The sequence below is a fragment of the Topomyia yanbarensis genome, chromosome 1 (genome assembly GCF_030247195.1).
Source record: "Topomyia yanbarensis strain Yona2022 chromosome 1, ASM3024719v1, whole genome shotgun sequence".
NCBI lineage: Eukaryota > Metazoa > Arthropoda > Insecta > Diptera > Culicidae > Topomyia > Topomyia yanbarensis.
This window is the reverse complement of record NC_080670.1, coordinates 44,245,726-44,268,173: the sequence shown is the minus strand read 5'-3', so window position 1 is coordinate 44,268,173 and position 22,448 is coordinate 44,245,726. Positions and strand designations below refer to the sequence as shown.

Sequence of the window (22,448 nt, the reverse complement as noted above, 5' to 3'; positions counted from 1 at the left end):
AATATGTTCGTAGTGAATACACCGGGACGGAACAATGCAGAATGGTGAATACAGATGTCATCGCTGTTTACGGTGAACGTCCGCCTTCGAATGTCAGATTGCATTTTGACAGACTCTAAACTGCCAGTTGAATGTAAAATCATAGTTCTCTTCATCACCGTGAACATAGAAAGATATTCAACAAATGTTCACGTTGGTTTGCACGGAGAGTTTAAATAGTGCTTTAATTGGGGACTGTACTTAAATCGTTCAACATCCAACAATTGAACGCACAAACCAAACAACTGTGTTGATTATATTTACCATGTCGTTTTGCACGCTCTGTCCGTCTGAACTTAGTGTCATGTTCATTTTTTTCCTCCCATTTTTTTCTTCGTCTGTTTTCGATCGGTTCCTTCCTTAACCGCCCATTCAACATATGTCAGCAATCGCCCTTTGGCTCTACCGCTGAAGCAGTCTCGTTGCCTATCCCTTGTAATGTTTGCCTAAACGATGACCCCGGAGCCTGGAGCAAGAGCACTTAACAAGGCATTCACTTATTATTTGTGGAAGGAAGAAAAAATAAATGTCTCCCAGGATCTATTTACTTTTTCGGATCCAAATAGAATCCTACCATAGTCAGTGTTCCGTCTCTGCAAACAACCTATGCAATCAATCATGATTCGGACTGGTCAGCTGGTGGATTATTTGTTCGAGTACTTATTCATACGGGAACTGCAATCTGGTGTAGGTATTATATTAAATAGATCGGAAGTTTCGTTTCCGCTCACTGCTGGCGCAGGAAGTGATGGAGGTCCGAGCACTTTAGGACAGGATTAATTAACGATTGCCGGAACTGAGGAACGGAAACAGTCTGACTGCAGATCGGTTCTTAGTCTTCGTTAAAATCTCATTACTGGATGTCGAATGATTGTAGCAGTTTTTTTTTTGACAATTCTTTTACTAGTTTACGGTTCCCCGTTCTGTTCCTTGCATTCTGACGAGAGCAATGTATTGACGTAGGACTACGTCTTTGTTTTTTTAATTAGAACGATGAACCACAAGGATGTGGATCGATTATCAGAACAGGAAATTTTGCCTTTGATGAGATTCTCTTGAAACTTTCAGATAATGAGAAATATTAAATAGCTTTGGTATGCATAATTAATTCCGTTTTGTCGTTCCGAGTTACCACACTTTTCATTCCACTCATTAAATTTTATTCAATTTATTAATCCTATTTTTATCGTATGCATCCAAACTTTTCAAATCTCGGTTACTTTCAATAATTTTGAAATATTGACAAAGATGTGAATGATGTGGACATTTCCCGGGTCCGACTCTCATACTAAAGTTTCCAACGGATAAGCTTTAAATAACGACATTTGTTTACATTCCTGCAACTACTTTATTTGCACAGTAGTACTTTAAATAACTATCCATCTTTCAACATGTATGTCGTGTTCACACGAGACGAAAGTGAGTCAGGTTCTAACCTCCACTACTGTCATAATAAATAAACGGTTGGGGTTGCAACCTGACTCAGACAAAAACGGCATTAGAAGGGGACCTTCAAGCGTACTGAGGTGGCCTCTACAAAGTTTAGAGAAAAATCTGAAAAAAACGCAAAAAAACCTCATGAATGAGGGTATTCACATATTTCAGTGTCGTATTTAAAACATTGTTTCTATGAAAAGCTTAGTTTTTTTTTCTTGGTATACCACATACTAACAGACATAACACTATGAGGGAATTCCCTCAAAAAACATCGATCCGACAATTTTCCCAGAACACTAGCTCCACCTTTTATTCACAGTCCCAAACACTCATTTACTGGTGGGTTACCCCTCAGGTTTACGAACAATTTTTCACTAGTGGTCTATCCCCCAAATGCTTGTTCATATGTCAGTGGCGCCATAATTTCAAATGTGGCCACAGTCCCAACTACAAATATATTTAAAATGACCGTTAAAGCGGGCGAAGCTTTGTTTTTGAGTGTTATGTCTGTTAGTCTGTGGTAATACCACATACTAACAGACATAACACTATGAAGAAATTTCTCAAAAATAAAATTGATCCGCCAATTTCCCCGGAACATTAGCTCCATTAGGTCCTAAACACTAATTTGCTAGTGGGTTATCCATCAGGTTTGGGAACAATTTTTCATCAGTGGTCAATCACCGCATGCTTGTGTTCATATATCAGTGGCGCCATCATTGCAAATGCGGTCACAGTTCCAACTACAAATATTTTTAAAATGACCGTTAAAGCAGGCGAAGCATTGAGTTTGAGTGTTATGTTTGTTAGTCTGTGGTAATGTCGTCAATCAATTGGTATTGAACCATATTTTGCAATCCTTCCATAACCTTTCCCGGCAACAGCTTAAACACTGTCGACCACTTTCAAACGATCTTTAAATCATTATCCCGTTGAAAATTAGCTAGAAATTCTTTCAACCCCGACTAACGTCATATTTTTCGTCTCTTCTTATCCACTTTCAGCGATTTGTTTATTCAGCTTCCTGATGCTCAACCGGCGTACTTCCTTCGCACAGCCACCCGGCATCCACCCTTCGGCGTAGAATCCGGACAGCATCACGTCACGTCACGTCATCTCGCTGTCAGCTAGCAGACGGGGGCTCGTGAAGCGTGTCGCCTCAGAACAACTAAAGCATTTGCTGCGACATCCAAGGGAGCATATGTAATTAGAAAAATATTTATGAATCTACCACAGAGCGGGGAACAACAGTGTGAATAATGTCATAAACGGGGTCTCAGTGCAGAGGGAAGAGCAAAAATAAAAACAAGCATTCACTGGAAGCCTGGAGCGAAGAGTTCGAAAGTGTGCCGTATGTGTGCATCTGTCCGTCTGAAAGTGGCGACACGATAGGCCTAATAGAGGCGACAGGGGAATCAAAACACTAACAGACCCGCCGTTCAGTCAAGTGCGGGTGGAACGGGTGTAGTTCGAAGAGCATGTAAACACAAACACAGACCGTTCTGTTGGGAGCATAAAAACAGAAGAAGGATCAACCGTTTCGTTTTAGGGGGAAATGGAAAACGCACCTACCGTACGAAACCAGTGAATGTGACGGCGCAGCGAGGTGGCGGAGGAAGTTGTTTACTCAGCTCTGATGGAACGATCAGCAGGCGGGGAGATCTATAAAAATCTTGAAACCATTAAAGAGTAGTTTCCATAGCATTTTCAACGCCCACTAGCTCTTAGGGTGGGTTCAATCATGACGGAGAGACTGTGAGGATGGTTTAGTAGCTTCTGCTTTCGGGATGCCAGCTGCGTTCGAGGGGGGCAATTAAAAATTAATGGTTAAACAACTCAATCCTACCGGCTCCGGCTAATCATTATGGGAAAAGTGTAAAGTAAGTGCTAACAAGCAATAAAACGTGTGAAACGTGAGAGAATTTTTGGTGAATAAAAATTAATGAGAGTGGTGATTTCAATTGGATGCGTCCCGTGTAAAGTAATGCAGTGGAATTCGACCTTTGGCGAAATGTTTCATCAGCGGGACAGTGACATTTGGCGGAGTAGTGGGAGCAGCGTTTTTCGGCGGTTCATCAGCATCGGTATTCTGCTTCAAATAATTGCTAATTGTGGTAAGTTGGGAATGATTTTTTTTTAAACAATAACTTCAACTGGTTAAGTATCGATTATTTCAACTCATGCTAGCAGATGATAACAGACAGTTCTCGACAAAAGCAATTCGCGTTTCGGTTTTACGATGGTAGTTGTGTTGCGGTTTCCCATACAGCCTATCTGATTTTCCCGTAATTTCGCTCCTATCACACCAACTAGTCGAATGAACAATTTTACAATGAAACCACGCAAGGTGATTTTTGATGAAGTTTTTGTTGCCTTTTTTTGCAAATGTTTTACATGCATTTCAGCCGGAGTGGTGTATGGTGAAATTGCCCTCAAATATCCCAACATAGCATTATTTTACAACCCAGTGGCAATGCGGTTTAGCGGTTAGGTTTGCAGCTGAAATTGCATGTCACAACCGCGAGCATTTCTTGCGATCGTTATTGATGCGGAATTGATGTAAAAATAAAAGGTATGATTGATTTCCAGCGTAGTATAACAACGTATAACTTGTCAATGTAGTATATTTAGTGAGATTTTTATCAATGGTCAAAACCCTGAGTCTGATGAAATAAGTTTTTTAAATTATCACGGATTTAGGTAGGTGTTAGCTCAATTGACTTTCCGATCAGGGCCGGCAGAATGCGTGGGTAGTATGGTAGTACTACCCACTCGAAAATTACCGAGGGGGGAATTACCCACTCGAAAGTTTGGAACAAATCAAAACCTGAGCTTAACCACGTATGTGTTTTTTTGACACAAAAATCTTGCGCTGGAAATCCTCGATGTAAAATAATTGGATTTTTTTTTATTCAGGTACAAATTTCTTTGCTTTTCAACTTAAAAATGTTGAGAATAATTAAGATTTGTTTGAAATTTGGAATTATTTATTATATTTATACTCATGGAAATACATTTTGACACATCTACATCTTAAAACAATGAGTTCAGATCGATAGACAAAAAAAATTAATATGCAATTTTATTCAGACTATAGGATGGCAGTTAGAAATATTTTTTAGGACAATACAAACAATTTGTAATTTTTTAACATGAATAATCATTTGATTAAAAATTGAAGCAAAGAGAAACAATCACTAGCAGAGTTAAAAATATTCAAATTCATTGAATGAAAATTGATCATATTCAGCCGCATTCATTTTCAATGTTCAGTGACGCAGCTGAAAACGTCAAACGAACAAACCGCCCATTCATCCATGCAGATTTTCATTCGTCTCCGATTATTACACGAAGCGACCGTGCAGCAACGAATCAAACGCATCAAAGTAGGCCCTGGCACAATGTAAGTGATGATGATTATTGTTTCATATGCTTTATCGACATTTAAAAATATTTTCCTAGATAATTAGTGTAATGAATATATTGTACGATATTCAACTGAATGAATAAGATGGATAGTTGAATGAATATTTTTTCTATTCACCGCGAGTCGCAACAGGTTCATTTTCAGCCGTCAACAAAGAGCTTCGATTATTTTTAACTCTGATCACTAGATAATCAGTAGACTTTGTATAAGGAAGGCAAAAGATTGTTGATCCCAACATCAGTAGCAGAGACCGTATCAGGGAACAATCAGAGAAAAATGATAAGGAAAAAAAGAAATTAAACTTGTAGCCTGGTTGCAAACGGAAGATCACTATCAGGACATCATGAACCGGATCGCCAACTGGCCTCCTTGGATCCGCTTGGAACTCTTGGGATTACATTTGCGGGTACCTGTTAGTAAATCAACCAAAAGAGTAGATATAAATAAATTTGGAGGATAGCCAGCATATCTCGAAACAGGCCGAAGGGATTCGTTTAACGCAGATCTGGCACTACACAACTAGAAAATCGTGTAAATTTACGTCTCTTGTTGACCATGACTATACGAGCATCTAAAATGAAATAGTTTTACATTTGATTTTAATTTAACATGTCGTTCAATTTTACGAGTGTCGTAATTTTACTCCACATATGGCGTTTGTTTCAAATGTATAATTTTATGGCATTGCGTTTGGAAAGTACATCTTTCATGTCAAATTAAACATAACACGGTTATATTTCGTCAATTACGGTTTGTTAGATTGTGGTAAATTTCGAAATACCTCAACGGTAAAATTTAGTTTTTTTTTGGTGTGTAGAACACTTGGCGCACGACCAGACAACATGTTTAATATCGCGATAGCCGTCACCGCCAGCGCAGAGAACGCTCTTTACGACCCCAATACGCCGGAGATGCGCATTCAATGTATAATGATTGGACATGATCCGAGATGCCACCCGAAGGAAGTAACGACGTTCATCCATCCTTTTTAACCAAGGTTGTCTGATGCCTTTGGGATTCCTAAACTTCCATTATCCCACAAAATTTGCCAATTTTCGAGCGTTCTCTAACTCTAAATCTAACTGAAAAAATCGTTAAAGCTGCGCGATGTTTCACAAATATTACCTTCTAATGCCTAAGCGTCCACCTTCTCATTACCATTCTAATCTAAATGTGACTTTTCTTATTATCCGGAATAGATCAATGCGAATGAACTCAAACTAATATTTGTATCAGGAAATCCAGAACGATTTCAATATACAGAATCTAGGATCGCCCATATTCTCTCCGGGAAAATTAGGAATGCTTTCCATGCTCCATCGATCGAAGCGCCTACTTGGAACTGTAACGATGTAGACATGGTCGTAGGTAAATATAAAACCATAAGTTTTGTGGGGAAAATGCTTAGCGCGAGTATCTTTTCTCTCAGATAAATTTGTGTGTTTGAAGAAGAATTATTACGTTTATATACTTTATAAAAATTTCATCGCGAAACGTCTATCATTTGAATGTGAATTCTTAGTTCCGTGTATTCCGATCAATGGTCGAATCGAGTATACGACGTAGGGTCCAGCTGCTAGACGAAATATTGTTTCTCTCGTTAATCCGTTGACGAACCGGTGCCAATAACCTCGTTTTTTCACTTTACATCAAGTTTTTTATTTGCGTGTCTAACATCGCGTATATTCGGAAAAAATGGGCGATCTGACGCATACAACTCTGAGCACTCTCTGCCCACAACGGAGTCAGAAACCGTTCACGATTGTTCGCGCCAGGTATTCGTTTTGTTTGACCTTTAATCTCAGTGTAGAAAAACAAGCCAGTCAAAACGTTGCACTCTGTCACCGGAGGAATTTTTCATTTTGATTCGATTGTTTCGGATATAACAGCTCTTTGAATCAATGGGAACACTTATGCGGTAGAGTGCAACGATAAATCTAAGGCACTTGGCCGCGCTGGTAGGCATTTATGTCATTTCCACTGTATTCAAGATGGTCATACTGAAATTGTCGCGAATATCATGCAGTAGGATAGATCGGTTATCAGCATGAAGACAACCCCATGACATGCCATGGGAGTTGAAATCTTCTCGAACAAGTTGAGGTGCTATGTATATGGAAAGATTTAACAAGCGACAACTTCAATATCTGGTACCGAGCAAAGGCTAATCCGATAGATATAATAGCACGTTTTGATCCTTAAAACGCTCCTCAATATTGTTATTGGCCGTGGAGAATAATGCTAAAATTGAGGAAGATCAGAAGTAAACCTAGAAAAATAGAATAACTGAAATATAGAGACACTTGAAGTTTTGGATGTCCCATGTAGACTTTCCGAGACCAGGAGCCAAAGTCTTGATCCTCTTCGAATTTTCCACAGTGCCTTATTTCTACAATGGGTTCTTCAGTTCATGCCCCGGGTTACAAAAAGGCGAACAAGTAGACGAGCCCCGTTCAAAAGAACAAATTTTGGAAGAACAAATCTGGCGAAAGGCTTGAAATGAGGCTGATGGAAAATAAGTTTTCTAATACTCCTCGATTTTTACTGAACACAATTGCTTGCATACCACAATTTACACTGACTGAAGCACGGGGATCTGGAAGGAGCCACCCCCTATTTTGCAATCAAGGTCCTTCTCGGAGACTACACCATCAATCTCTACTTCCCAGGCGGGTACGCAGACAAAATACTTTTTTGTACACGGTCGATTGTTGTTTAGTTAGATAACTCGATTTATCGATGGCGTTAAATGGCTTGTCTTTGGTCCGGAAGTAGACCATCCGGGTGCCGGTTGCACTAGATATAATTTGTATCGAAAATGAGACTTATTGGTATTATTTTTGCCATCGGAGAAATATTCAAATCGACCTCCACAAGCCTGAAAGGATGTCGGTCGCCGGAGATACCCATCGGCTCACACTCAGCTAGCTTCAAAGCACAGTCAGAAAAAAAAGCCGACTCGGAACAGTGGTGGGGTATTTCGGTCGTAGTTAAATTGATTTTTTTTTCTATCACGAACATCAACAGCAAGGTAGCGACTGCACCAAACATTAACAGTCCTTCCCGTCATGTACGGAAAGCAAGACATATAGTTTGGATCCACGTATCCGATCCGAGAGTCCGGATCCAGACTCTTGTCTGGATCTAAGCACCAAATCTGGCCCAGGTTCAAGTCCTGACCTGATAAGGGGAAGAGGGGATGGGCTAGATCCAGGGACTGGTCCATTATCGGGTATTGGTCCAGATTCGGGAACTTGTCCGGATCCGGAAACTGGTCCGGATCGGGAACTAGCCCAGATCTGGAAGCTGATCCAGATCCGGAAGGTCCAAATTTGGGAACTGCTCCAGATCGGGAGCTGTGTCGGATCCAGAAACTAGGCCGGATCCGTAAAATGTCTAAAATTTTTCTTTCGCTATCCAAGTTACCCTCTGAAAAATCCGTAACTTCGTCTATTTCTGCGAAAATTGGTGCAGTTTCCGGCCTGAATTTGGGTAGAAATCTGCCAGAACTCCGGCTGCTTTCACTCGATACTAATACTATTATAGAAATCGACCGAATTATCCTACATCGTCATTCCACCGTTACTACCTTTACGGTAATATGAGTTTAATACCGCAATGCGCAATTGCGTGGTCTGTTACCAAAAAGGCAATAGAATCATACCCAAAAGTAATGGAAACATGCCCGTTGGATTTTGGGTGATAATATTCAACAAACACATTTTCGCTGAGCCGTCGGACAAACAGCCCTGTTAACAAAGAGTGTTTCCAAATAGCCACCAGATATTATCAAGGAATTTTCATTTTTACTTACACACACCGTATCTGAACTTTCGTCAGTACGAGGAGAAATCACTTCGAATCTTACTACCCACTCGGGAAAAAGGTGTTCCGTCGGCCCTGTTTCCGATGATCAATTTCGTGTAGAGCGCAAATTTGTTACGATGACATTCTCACACACGACAAATGGAATGACTGCTTTGCCTAAGGAAAACTGAGAATTTGAGCGGAGAAAGAACTATTTATTTAGATGATATTTTCAAATTGAGGGTGCATGCTGTGGGGTAAGCTAAGGTAGGTGCTAGTACTGGAAATATTTCTTGTCATTTCTATTATTGCCGTTCTGAGTATGATTGTCATGATGTCTAAATTAATTCTCTAATATAATATATTGTAGTAAAATATATTGTAGTAAACGAGTCGTTTATCAATCGAGCCTCCACTGAATGAATGCTAATTCTAATTTCTTTTTTGTGCTTTGATTCCTTCTCGGCGATAATATTGATTCGCAATATATATGGACACACACACACTCATGCGAACACTCACAAGCGCACAGGAATATCCAATGGACCGCACGGTTGTACTACCTATGATCGCAAATCAGTCCCATAAAGATAGGAAATTCTACAGAAAATGGGACAAATACGCGATCATGAGTGGCATAGAAACACAATAGTACACGCAAAATTACAAATGCGCTAGCTTGCTAAGCATATAAATCTCCACTGGATGAAAAGATCGCGCACAATATTACCCAAACACTCGAGCCTTTCGCGATAATATAAAATTAATCATTCACGCATACCCACGATCTCGAAATCATAAAATCATACCAATGGTTAGACCTATTAGCACTTACGAATTTAACAACGCGATCTCAAGCGCCAACGTGGTCTGAACCATGCACACAAACTTAAGCATCAGAATGATGGCGCGCAAATATTTGAATGGGTACGCGAACATACAAACGATTACACCTTCAGTCGGATCAATTACGGCCATACACACTAGATAACAGGTTTCAGTCCCCCATTTCAGGATAATCTAGTAATACGGGTTAATTCACTTTCTTTTAGCATCCGAATCGTGCAGTCAAAATAAAACATTAGAATCGCGTCCCGTGCGAACTTTCTAAAGCTATCGCGAATACGTGTACATAGGAAATCGAGCGATTAATACAACAGAAATTACTTAGATTTTAACAAATGTATCATACAAACTCCCACGCGATCAAATCAGTTAACATACAAACACTCGTTCCTGCGCGATAATGTAAACCATATCACAAACGAGATCATGCAATTGCGATCATCTACAAATACCTACACTTGCGATATCGCAAAGATATAACGTGCCGGTACTGGTCCTTTCGAATTTATGAACGCGGTCTATAGCACGAACATGTAAACGTTCGTTTCCACGCGATCATCTGAACCGTACACTCAATATCATAATCGGAACCCACTCCGCTACAAGTGGATTAATCAGTTTTTTAGTGGATGACATTTCCCAGCTCGTCTGCAATTGTAGTGAGTGATTTTGACAGGGAGCCATTCCCAAAAAAAACCCAATGCATGTACCTAATAAGTCGCTCATTGTTTGCAACTGACGATCCATATTTAAAATCTTGGTAAGCTTACGGTAAAAAATTAGCTTGTTGGATACTTCTACACACTGAATATCACAACAATATATAATTTTTTTAGACTAAATAAGTTTTTTTAATGATCCGGCATTATGTTTTCGGTAAATTGAAATACTAGGCAGAGGGACTTGACGCAAGAGAATTTACAATCCAAACTTAAGTCTTTGTTTTTGTTTTCCATACCATGTTCTTTAATTACACAGCGAAACAAAAACATTTGGGATCAGAAAATAACATTGTGGTAAAAGTTTGGGATCTTGGGAAACCCCAGGTAAAAAACTTTCTGAAAAAAAAATTGGAACGGGGCTTCACAGTTTAAAACCACAGTATGTATGGTAAACTGGTGTGGTTCTATAGGGAAGATTTCAATGAACATGGTCATCTTCAATTTTCGCATGAAGTCTTAGGGTTCGTCCATAAATGACGCAGCTTTTTTGTAACCGCTCTCCTCCTTCATAGCATTTTGTCACAAAGCTCTAAACCCCCTATAGATAATGACGTAGATTGATAACCCCCCCTCCTCTTATTTCTCAATTTCTCGGGAGGACGTGATGTCCGACAAAATCGTCGATTCGATCCAATTTCAAACGATTCGGAGCATTGACAGATATTTGTCAGACGGGTTTCCTGTCCGCAGGAGCAGACAAAACCTACCGCTCAATTGTCAAACAAACGTCTTGTGGAATGCCTAATACAGAACAATCAAGATGTTTATGTTGTATTTTATCATAAGTTTTAAAATCGTTATAACAATTTTTTGAAAACTCGTAGCATGGTCTTCGACAAAGTTGTTAATGAAGGTTTGAACTATAGTTTAAGAAGCTGGTTTTTCATATTCAGTGAAATAGCAATCTTTATTAACGTAAATGCCAAATAATTTCCCCATATAAAATCCCATACAAACTTTGAACGCAATGCGCAAACCCGGGAAGCAACCAATCGCTACCAAATTTTGCACAGGCATTTGGGACCACAAAAGGAACTCAAAAAGTGCTGTACCCGCTAGTTTAAATCATTTTGGAGTTTTCCCATACAATCGCGAGCCACTCTAATATACACCGTGCTAAACGCGGGTGCGCCTACCCCTACTAAGGCGGATACATATGTGGACATTTTTTTCTTTGTGTGAGTGCGGTTGTTATTTTTCTTCGATGAAGCCGAAAAAACAAGAGGATACAGTGGCGGATCCAGGGGGAGGGTCTTGGGGGTCCGGACCCCCTCCGAAATTTTTAAACATGTTGAAAATTTTTAAAATAACTTCCATTTTAATCCGTTTTAAACTTAAAATCATATAAAGCAAATGAAATGACCAATAAAACACGTACCAGCGATATTCCCCCATAACAAAGCTACATAATGGCCCTCACCGACCTGCCTTCACATCAAAGAACGATTAGCTGACAATAGCCGTTCCCAAATCTGCAGAAAGCATGTCAAAAGTTGCAGCAAACCTTTTATCCCGCACTCACACAGGGCGGGTCTAAATCAGAAACTGTCGAAAGCGAATTGAATATCGAGTTTTCCCACTGGCGTTTGTGCAATGAAGCTTTTTACAACCAGTACCATATACATTTTTTGTGAAATGATTTGTTATTACACCAACCCAAAATAATGGCGAATGACCCACAGAGGTTAAAGACACAAATAAACAACAACTCAAAATCATTCCACACCAGATTCGAGCTCCAAAATTGATTTTTATTAAATAAGGTCATTACGTATTACGAATTGTACAATGAACATTACAAAATCGAAATTTCGGACCCCCTCGGAATGTTTTTTTCTGGATCCGCTCGTGAGAGGGCCTTTCCGTAGCCATAAGTTTTTTTTTTCGGTTTGATCATAATTATTTTAATCGATATTTTCGAGGTAAAAAGTGTCCCCAAGTGTCCGAATCGGTAGACACGAGGTGAAGCTCGGCCTTTTCTCATTTTTCATCGTGTGCCAAAGAATCAGGATGCTCGTTCGGATGTTTATGTTTACTTCAAGGGCCCCGGACGCCATACTTAATTTTGCAAGTATAAAACTAATATACTCAAAACCGTCAAATGTTCCCACCTTTTTTTCTCTTCATATTGCACCACTACCTACCACTACATGTACATCATCGAAGCGCAATTGACCTTTCTACTCCCGTTAAAAAAGAAACGGTGCCGAATTATTTCGTGAGTAAAACAAAAAAAAATGCACTACTAAAACCGTTTGAGGTTAGGTATTTCGTTAGACAAACAAACCAAACTCCTTTGGTTTGATTTTGCATCTGTGGTTGTAAATGAGCTATCAGAAATCTTAATGAGCAGGCAGAGCGAGAGAAGATATATCTCAGCAAATATACGTACCAGCCGCAAATCACTGCACATGAGAGAAATTAGATAGTGTTGGTGTGGGAGTGTTTTATGGGCTGGCACGGGTTGAACAGGTAGACGATACGTCACTGAATCTAAATCTGTTGACCAATCTAACTTTCCGTTCAAGCCTATTAACAACCCACGAGTCACTGTTACACGCCGGGTTTATAATACACTGAAGTCTCTTGTTACACGGGTTTTTGAATTAACGTGGTTTTTGACGCGCACATATCCCCGCGTAGAAAATTGAGTGTATAAACATCACTCAAGCGATTTGTTGATTGGCATGAGTTGCTCTCTATACATAATATGCCCTAATAATAATTGAGGTTTTATGGTAGTTTTATAGCCACTGATAAAACTTAGATTGCACTTGTAGCGTGCTATAAAACTTAAATTGTTATTTGGGATGAAGTAGGCTATTCGCGCTGGCTGTAGATCACAAGACATTGTAATGATGTAATGTGTAATGATAATGTTTTTATATTCATCTGTCAAAACGCATCTGAAAGTAAATGTTGTATTTTACAAACTCAATCAATATTATAATTAAATGTTATTTTTCCTAATGAAAAGTAATATTGATGAAGAAAATGTGTTTCCTACCTCTGAAAAATATTTAGATAATAAATTTCTTGATACATCGTTATGAATTCATTCTTCCGGTTTCAGTTTATACTAAAATGAAATTCAGAGATTGAAATCTCGATAAAAAAGCATGAAAGACGAAAATCACTGAATTAAAAAGTGCAGTTATCGACAGTCGAGGTTATCCGCTGATAAATCCAATTTCTAGGCAAACATTTCCCGTATCTAGAACAACGAACCTAACCTCAACAATACAAAAATAATTCCAGATCTCAATAATTCGCAATAAAATATCGAGTTCGACTGAATGCTTTGGTGTCAAACGAAAGAACAAGTGTTTTCTTACCATCTGGAATTAAACTTTTTGTGAAACTATGTAATGTTTATCTTAAAACAATTAAAATAGAACAACACTGCTATATCATCAATGCAAGAAAATACGTTCGTCATCATTTAACTGGTACCAATAGAGGGATTCCATGAGAAACCGGCTGACCACAAAATATGACCATTCGAATTCGAACGAAAGTTTTTTTCTGACAATTGCAATATTTTGATGCAAGAGAACATTTTCAAAAGGGCGTATACATTTCTAAGTGCATTAATTTCAAAATTTTGTTCGATTACTGTATTTTATATAACAAAACTATCTGAGAACGAGTTACAGGGAATGAATATTTCTGCACGAAAAAATATGCACTGAAAAAATGTGTCATTTTTCACGAAAACAAAAATTTGTGTTAAAAATTCAAATTGCAAAAAAAACTATTTTTTTTATATTTAGTCAAAAACCTAAAGTGAAAAGATATATATTGAATGTGTTGAATGAACTTATCGGTATAAATGTTTTTCTAACAATAACTTTATGCATGTTTTAAAATTTCATGCGAATTAACATACAAAACTGCAATTTTATTACAGAATTTAATTTTAAGTATCGTTTTAAATCAAAATGCATTATGCGATAGTTTTCAATATATTTGGAATTTTGTTCCAACAAAAACAGTTAATTCATGTTATTATACCCTTTTAAAAATTATTTGCGACCCCATCACAAAATGTCAAAAATCTAATGTTTATCATTGGATGCGCGACGTTTGGCATAAATACGTTAGGCATAAGTACGTTAGGCATAATGGACGATTGGCATAATGTACGTTAGGTAAAATGGACCATAGGCATAATTTACAAAAATATAAAAATAATCGCAAGGCTTTCGATAGAGATTTGGCTTGTTTTTTCAGGTTTGGAAAAATTACGCTTTGCTATACCATACCTTCGCATTACTCTAGCGAGAGACTCCAAAATGAAAAATACTACGCGAGATAATTAACTCCTACAAGTGTAGAGCTTTTTTTTTCTATTTTTCTGTAGACGAGATGAAGAAAATATCTCTTCAGTTTTGATACAAGCAAATTTTTAGTCTTTTAGATGTATTACCAATACAGTTGCATCTAAATATTTAAAAAAAAGCTAAATAATAAACAGACTGTTGTAACGGCACTTAATTGGCAAGGGACTGGAAGGCGAAGTATATTTTTCAATATTAAGAGCCATAGTACTCAAGGGAGAGCAAGGAGTTGAAGATCGGTTCCGACAGCATGAAATACAAAGTTACTTTACGCTCGTCCAGACATGCAGCAGACTCAGGTGATTCGCATTTCTAATGCCAAAAGATCCTGACTCCTGCGGTAGCAGACAGAGGCTTAAGTCGCCGGGAAACTCTAAGCTTGCTCATATGATTTTTTTCACGCTTTTCTAAACTTTCTTCCTTCAACTCCTTGCTCTCCCTTGAGTGCTATGACTCTTAATATTGAAAAATATAGTTCACCATCTGGTCCTTTGCTTATTAAATGCTATTACAACATTTAACAAATTGACTCAATAGGTTGTTAACAAAAAAATGACAAATGAACAATGACGATACCTTTTTCGTTTCGGTAACTCATCACAGTACAGGAATAAACTCTCTCACATCAAAGAGTTTCCCTAGTTCTAGTTGTGAAGGCTTCGAGAATACAGTCACTGTGTTTAAGAATATGGGAGATAATCAGTATGGAACCAGCAATATTTCTATATTCGTTGAATGAATAATAAAATGCATCATTCTTTCTTTCATGAACTGTTCTTCTAGGTTATATATTTTCTTCTTGGACAATGACACCTTGCACGCATGAAGAACTAATCTAAGTTAACCTTCACATGGTTCAAGAAACACGAAAAACTCGCTTTAAAAGATGCTTCTTTCGTAGTGCTGGAAGCTGCTCAATATTTACCTTCCAGTGCTCAACACAATTCTCCTAGAAAATTGTGACTGTTCTATATTCTACGAGTTTAGCAGTTTTCAATAACAATGGAAAATAATGAAGATATATCAAAATGTCATTTATCAACGGCAACTGTCAATATCTCTGGTGATACTGCTCCAGTAAAGTTATATCAGACTAACAGCAATAACTTCAGTTCTAAGTTCTAATAGTTCCAGTTACTGGTTTTCGTTATTTTTGTGAGTAAATTCTGCCTAAAGCAGCTAAAAAACGTTGTTCTTTACGTACAACATTGGCATGAAGGGGTTGATGTGCTTTATTCATAGTTTAATACAAAATAGACTGATTTTAAACAAGAGTATTTAGCCTATTTTAGAGATGTGCAATTTATTCATTTGATGTTCATTCGTTCTGCATCATTTATTTGAGTAAAGATTTCTTGAAGTATATAGAATAGAATAAAATAGAATAAATTTATCAGATTCCAGATTAATTCAAAAAATTTCAAACATTTGCGCTCTTACCACCCGAGGGTGTCACCATCAAAAAGTCATTTCCTTAAAGGATGCTTCAATATGATAATTTATGCCAAACGTTATGCCAATCGTCCATTATGCCAATCGTCCATTATGCCAAACGTCTTTATGCCTAACGTCCATTATGCCTAACGTACGTATGCCAATCGTCCGTATGCCTAACGTATTTATGCCTAATGGAGTACACCCTTTATCATTTTAAAGACGTAAAAGAAACTTTTACAGTGTACTTGGATCATGGAGAAGTTTTCAATAAAAAAGTTTTCCAAACAACAACTTTTGACATCTTTTTATAATTCATACTCTTTGCGAAAATACAATTTTCTTTTTGAAAATGATTCTAAACACCATTTTAAATCAAAATGCTGATAACAAAAATTTTCGGAAATGTAGTAGTTCTCGAGATATTTTGAATTTTGCTTTAACAACACAATTCTTTTGTTTCATTACGACCTTTTCATAAGTTATTCGCGTTTCTCCATCAACAACAATAGGCTTTTCAAAAGTCCCATAACATTTCTTGTAACTTTCTCTTTGACATCAATGAATTATACGTGGTAGAATGTTTTGTAACAATTATATAGAATTATGGGTTTAGGACATCGCTGATTTCGAATCTCAGTCAATTTTTCAAAATTCAAAATGGCCGATCCAATATGGGGCACCCTTACTAAAAAAAATAAATGATGCTTCAGCCAAAATCGAAAAAAAGGTTTTGTGATTTTTAAACACGAGTTTGAGTTAATATATCAAAAAAAAAAAATGGTGAATTCAATGCGAGGGACTAAAATGTGACTTTAACAATTATGATCAATTTTTTAATTTTTCACCGTTTTCTATGGTTGTTTGGTAAGTCACGATTAGTCTGCGATGTCTCTACTGATCAAACCGTGAAATACGTTCTCGAGACCTGTACGCAAGTACAGTGCAACGCGAAGCATTCTGGGTACGTTCATAATGCCATGAAAAGGTTTCTACTTGATGTACGCGTCTTGAGCCGAGAGCGTCCATGGCGACCAGGGCGCCGCTTCGAATAATAGCCTGTAGAAACTTATTTGATGCGCGGATCGAAAAACCCATTTTACACAATTTAGTAGACAATTATACCTTTCAAAAAAGGCAAAGAAAAAAACCAAACTTTTGAAAATTTTGAATGAGAACCTCCCCTTATGATTCGACTAGCATAATAGCCTATCCCTTATACTTAGTTGCAAATCAGAAACGCTATAGTGTGAATGAATTTCAATAGATTGGATTGTACTCCCGCGACTATCATCGTAAAAGTTGTCCCTTTATTCCAGCTCCTTTCGCACTGACCTTCCACTGTTGCGTTTAACTTTTATCTATCACAACTGGTGACTCTTCGCCCCAAACTGTGCACATGAGAACAGGAAGAAGAGGATGTCGTCTGCTGTCCCACAAAAACCGTACACTTTTTTTCGAAACCCATATTTACGGGAAACTTTTCCTTGCCATCCGATTCTTCCCCCTTCCATTTCTAGTGAACAGAGCAATAAAGTGGAACATTTTTCACAACTTGCATAAAATTGATGGCTAACAGATTTTGGACCGTTTTTGTCGCAAGTACGGAAAAGTTTCCCTGTCACAGTTTTTGTTAGATTTTTTCGTTAGTAAAATCGGTGATAATATCCTCAAACAGGAATCCTTTGTCGGGCGTATCTCTTCTACGCCCTACCTGGATCAAGCATATAAAGTAAAATATTCATCGCCTGTTTTCAGAGGAATATTTTCTCTTTACCCAAAAATATCAGAAACAGCTTCAAACACTACAGCCCTTTCGAAGTGATATGCCTGATGCCGTCACCAGCGAGCAGAAAGAAAGTTAATAATTTACCCAACGTTACAGTTGATATGCAAATTTACTCAATCACATTATCCCCGTATCAATGATTCAGCAAGCATGATTCGGTAACCAATAAGTTGGTGCAACTTATGGCGCCACAATCCGACCCCTGCTGCAATGGGGTCGGGGTAACCACAGCCATCAGTTAAGAGAGTCTGCAGCGCACAGTCCCACCTGCCTGCTGTGTGTTAGGCCCTGAAGAGAGAGCCAAGTTTTGCAAACCGCCCGCCATCGTCGTCGTCGGTTGTGAATGCAGTCTTGAGCAGGGTTGTGTGCATCTGGCGGCGTCGTTGCGGGTGACGCAATTGCTCGTAGGATGTGCCTGACGGTAACTAAATATCAATTTGGCTTCTTTGTGCCCTTTCTTCCGTGTTGGTTACGGAAGTTTTTGTGCTTAATAGTTTGGAAAATTTCGATTCGTCATTTCTAACGGTAAACGGTGCATATAAACAATTTTAGTCTATTTTGGTATATGCTTGAAACTTTGAAAGTAATGCATTCATTAATTAAAAACGAAATAAAAGAAAATTTCAATTTGAAAAGTTTGAAATTGATTTTTTTAAAAACTTTTACAAACATCAAATCGGACGATTTGAAGAGACGCGTCGCAGCCCTGATTTTTATGAGAAGAAAACTCTTCGATATTTATATTTTCAAGTAGATTCAAATATCAAGAATGGAAAAGCTAGGAAAACGGTTCAGCACTTAGGCAACGAAATAAAACGAGTGAATCCTGGAAAATATTCATGGCAAACTTACATGTATAAGCGAAGGCGTTACTTTCATGCTTATTTCCTGCTTCATAAATATGCTGAATATTATATAACTCTCGTTGTTTCAGTTAGAAAACTACTACCCAATCGAAAATAAAACAGAGGGGAATTACCCACTTGATAGTTTGGCATACACCAAAACCTGAAATTAACCACATATGTGTCTTGCACCGAAAATGCATGAGCACGAGATTCTCGATGTACAACAATTTCATTTTTTCAATCATATACAAATTTTTGCTTCACAATTTAAATTTCTTGAAAATATGGTATAATATTTAGAATTTGTTTGAAATTTAAACTTATTTTTTACATTAATACTAAGTGGAATACATTTTGACATATCTACATCTTAAAACAAGGAATTCAAATCGATATGCAAAAAAATATTAATTCAATGTTATTCAGACTAAAGGATGCAGTTAGAAATATTTTAAATGATTAAATATACAATTTGTTAGTTTATTTAACACAATTATTTGATTAACAATTGAAACAAGAAAAAGAACTTATTAGGCTTTTTATGACCAACAGCATAAATTAGAAATAGCATAAAACTCTAAATATGAATTTTGGTAGTTTTTGAATATCGAATTACCATTAGAATCTTAAGCAGTTTACGTGCAATGCGTAGCTCATACACATACATCCAGCTCGAAAACAGAAAATAGAACATGAAGGTGCAAACGAAAGAAAAACAAAACAGCTATCGGCGAGTTTCGTCCAGGCATACTACCAGGGTTGCCAAAATTAAATCTGTATTTTTGTCCTAAAAAATCTTTTCATCTGTATTTACTCTTTGAAAAATCTGTGTCGATATCTGTATCGAATCAGTTGAGTCCTTGAGAGAGCGAACCATTTCAAATGCTGACATATGGATAGTTATTTAGAATTGACAGCTGCGATGACCACAAGTTGGTAGAGGTGTGAACATTTGTCGATATTTTAAAATTAGTTTTTTTTTCTTATTACATTAAGTATGACAGTCATAGCCTCGAAAAGTAAACATTCACATCATGAAATAACCCAAACAAATCTTTACACTACACGTTATCGTTTCCATCTTTATCCCTTCCATCTTTATCCCTTAATTTTGTATTGAAAAATATTGACAACCTCAATTAGGTACAGAAAATGTTTCCACCTTTTCATTCTGCATCATGGGAAAAATTTTAACCATCGAGCTGTCAAATTTAACTATCGCTCTGTCAATTTTAACCATGCTCCAGAGTAGGGTTATTTTGCAAATAACTTTTGAAATTTCAGATTTTAACTAAAAGTAAAAAAAAATTCACCAAATGGTTCACAGCCTAAGTCGACCAATGTAGCTGTCTGATTTTCGGACAAAAAATTGAGAATTAACAAAGTCACAGAGCATTACAATTAACGTTTCCGGAAGTAGACTTCAGCCAAACCTTTGCTGGGCGCTAACCTGAGTGCATTACAAACCTTTACCTTTCAGAATGAGCGACCACTCGAAAAAGTGAAAATATATTGATTTATTTTTAATTAAGGCTGTGCACGCAGACGAAGTCGACATAAATAATGACTTTTACTGTGAGCCGTGTTTACCAATACTGCTATTAAACTGTGAAGCAATGTTTGTAAACACGGCTCACATTAAAAGTCATTTTTAAGTCGATTTCATCGGCTTGCACAGCCAAATATAGAGGGCTAAGCTGAGAGAGTCACAGAGGAAGTATTACTGAAACTAAAAAAATATTTCTAAAAAAAGGTTTTGTAACATCACTTCTCAAAAATCTGTATATCTGTACATACACGCAAAAATCTGTATATCTGCACATACAGGTTCTTGGTCTGAAACTGGTTGAAAAATCTGTATAAATACAGATTATTCTGTATTTTTGGTAACCCTGACAACTATTTTCGCACCGACTGCTTTGGTTCTCTCACCCGGTCAAAAAAAAATGCGGACGAACATGGTCAGGCGATTTAAACAGTTTGACGTTTAACTCAACTCGCCTGTGCTAATTACCGCTAGGAACAAATGCAATTTGGCTTAAGCCCAAAAATTTGTTTTTTTAAGCAATTGGCATGTTTTCGCTTGTATTTTGTTTGTCTAGTGCACTTCATTTAGCCAACGAATGTGGGAAATTCTGGAATCGTGTGTAAGTATATTGGAACAAGATCTCTGACCTAAAGTCTTAATAAAAGTCAGATTGTGGTAAGTTTTGGTATGCAATTCCAATTTCACCATTGATTCTTCCTATAGTTTGGTGGTGATTACCTAGCGTAGTGATAAGTTTATGTGAGTAGATAATGAATCCGAAAATAAGTAATATTTGTAATTTTCATATTAGGCAATTAAGGGCGATTAAATGGCGCGTTCCCCTAGGCGATTTGGGGGCGATTTACGGGCGGGTAGAGCGGCTAAAAAATGTCGGCGGCAAATCGCCCAAATGTTGCATTTGAAATAGCTCCCTAATTGCCAACAATTTGCTGGCAAATTAAAGGATAATTAGCGCATCCGAGTTGGCAAATAGCCCCCCGTTAGCCAGCAACTTGTCCTTTTTGACTGGGCATACACCTCTGCGCTTATGTATGTGGAGAAGCAAAAATGAGTGATGACATATTTTGCCTTTCTTGGCTGACGATATAGACTTTTCTACACTCATGCACGTACATGTCACATGACACAAATACAACATCACTAGCTGGTGGAAATTAATAAACAAAGACGACAAAAGCAAATGGAATTGTTTTCAACCAAGAAACTGCATTAGTGTTCGTTAGACCGGTTGACAAGAACAGTTCTTGTAGTAGGAATTAGATGACACATTTTTCAGTAATACTTCCGAACACCTTGATATTCTATCTCTCTTCGTTGACAAGGTAGTGTTGGCGCCCTCTATGCGGTCACAGCTGAAACTAAAATTTTCTAACTCGTATCGGTCCAGTAATATTCCTCCTCTACTTTAATGACGTCAATTTCACATTACAAGGACCCCGCCTTTCTTTCGCCGACGACATGAAAATTTTTCAACAAATACGGGATAAAACCGATGTCGAGCTTCTTCAGAGGGATCTGGACAGCTTTAGCACGTGGTGTGATCAAAACAGAATGGTTTTAAACCCGAGCAAATGCTCAATCGTTACGTTCACGCGGAAACGCCAACCGACTCAGTTTAACTACCATTTCTTCGGCTCGAGCATTCCAAGACACTCTCACATCAAAGATCTCGGAGTCATCATGGATTCGGCATTAACATTCAAACCACATACGTCATACATCGTGGATAAGGCATCACGACAGCTTGGGTTCATCTTCCGAATAGCGAAAAACTTCAGGGACGTATATTGTCTTAAATCGCTTTACTGCGCGTTGGTCCGCTCAACGTTAGAATATTGTACAGCTGTTTGGAATCCGTACTACCAGAACGGGATTGACAGAATCGAGGCTGTCCAACGCAGGTTCATACGCTTCGCTCTTCGTCATCTCCCATGGCGAAACAGATTTCAGCTGCCGAGCTATGAAAACCGTTGCCAGCTTATACACCTCGATACACTCAGCATTCGGAGGGACTGCTCTCGAGCCCTGTTCGTCTCGGACTTACTCTCTGCCAGAGTGGATTTCCCTACAATCCTCGGACGTCTGGATCTTCAAGCCCGCGTTCGAGCTCTACGTAATAACTCCCTTCTGCGAGTTCCGTTCAGGAGAACCAACTATGGTTACCAGAGCGCTGTAACCGGACTCCAACGAATTTTTAACAGTGTGGCGAC

General features: G+C 38.0%; 1 protein-coding gene across 1 annotated transcript in view; it reads left to right on the top strand.

Annotated features, from left to right (window-relative positions):
* The window catches only part of LOC131677481 (uncharacterized), a 452,688-nt gene that overhangs the window by 94,835 nt on the left and 335,405 nt on the right, over positions 1–22,448 (top strand). Inside the window, exon 2 of the mRNA XM_058957315.1 lies at positions 2,481–3,590. Coding sequence (XP_058813298.1) covers positions 3,419–3,590 — 172 coding nt within the window. The 5' untranslated portion in view covers positions 2,481–3,418. The remainder of the gene's footprint in view (positions 1–2,480; positions 3,591–22,448) is intronic.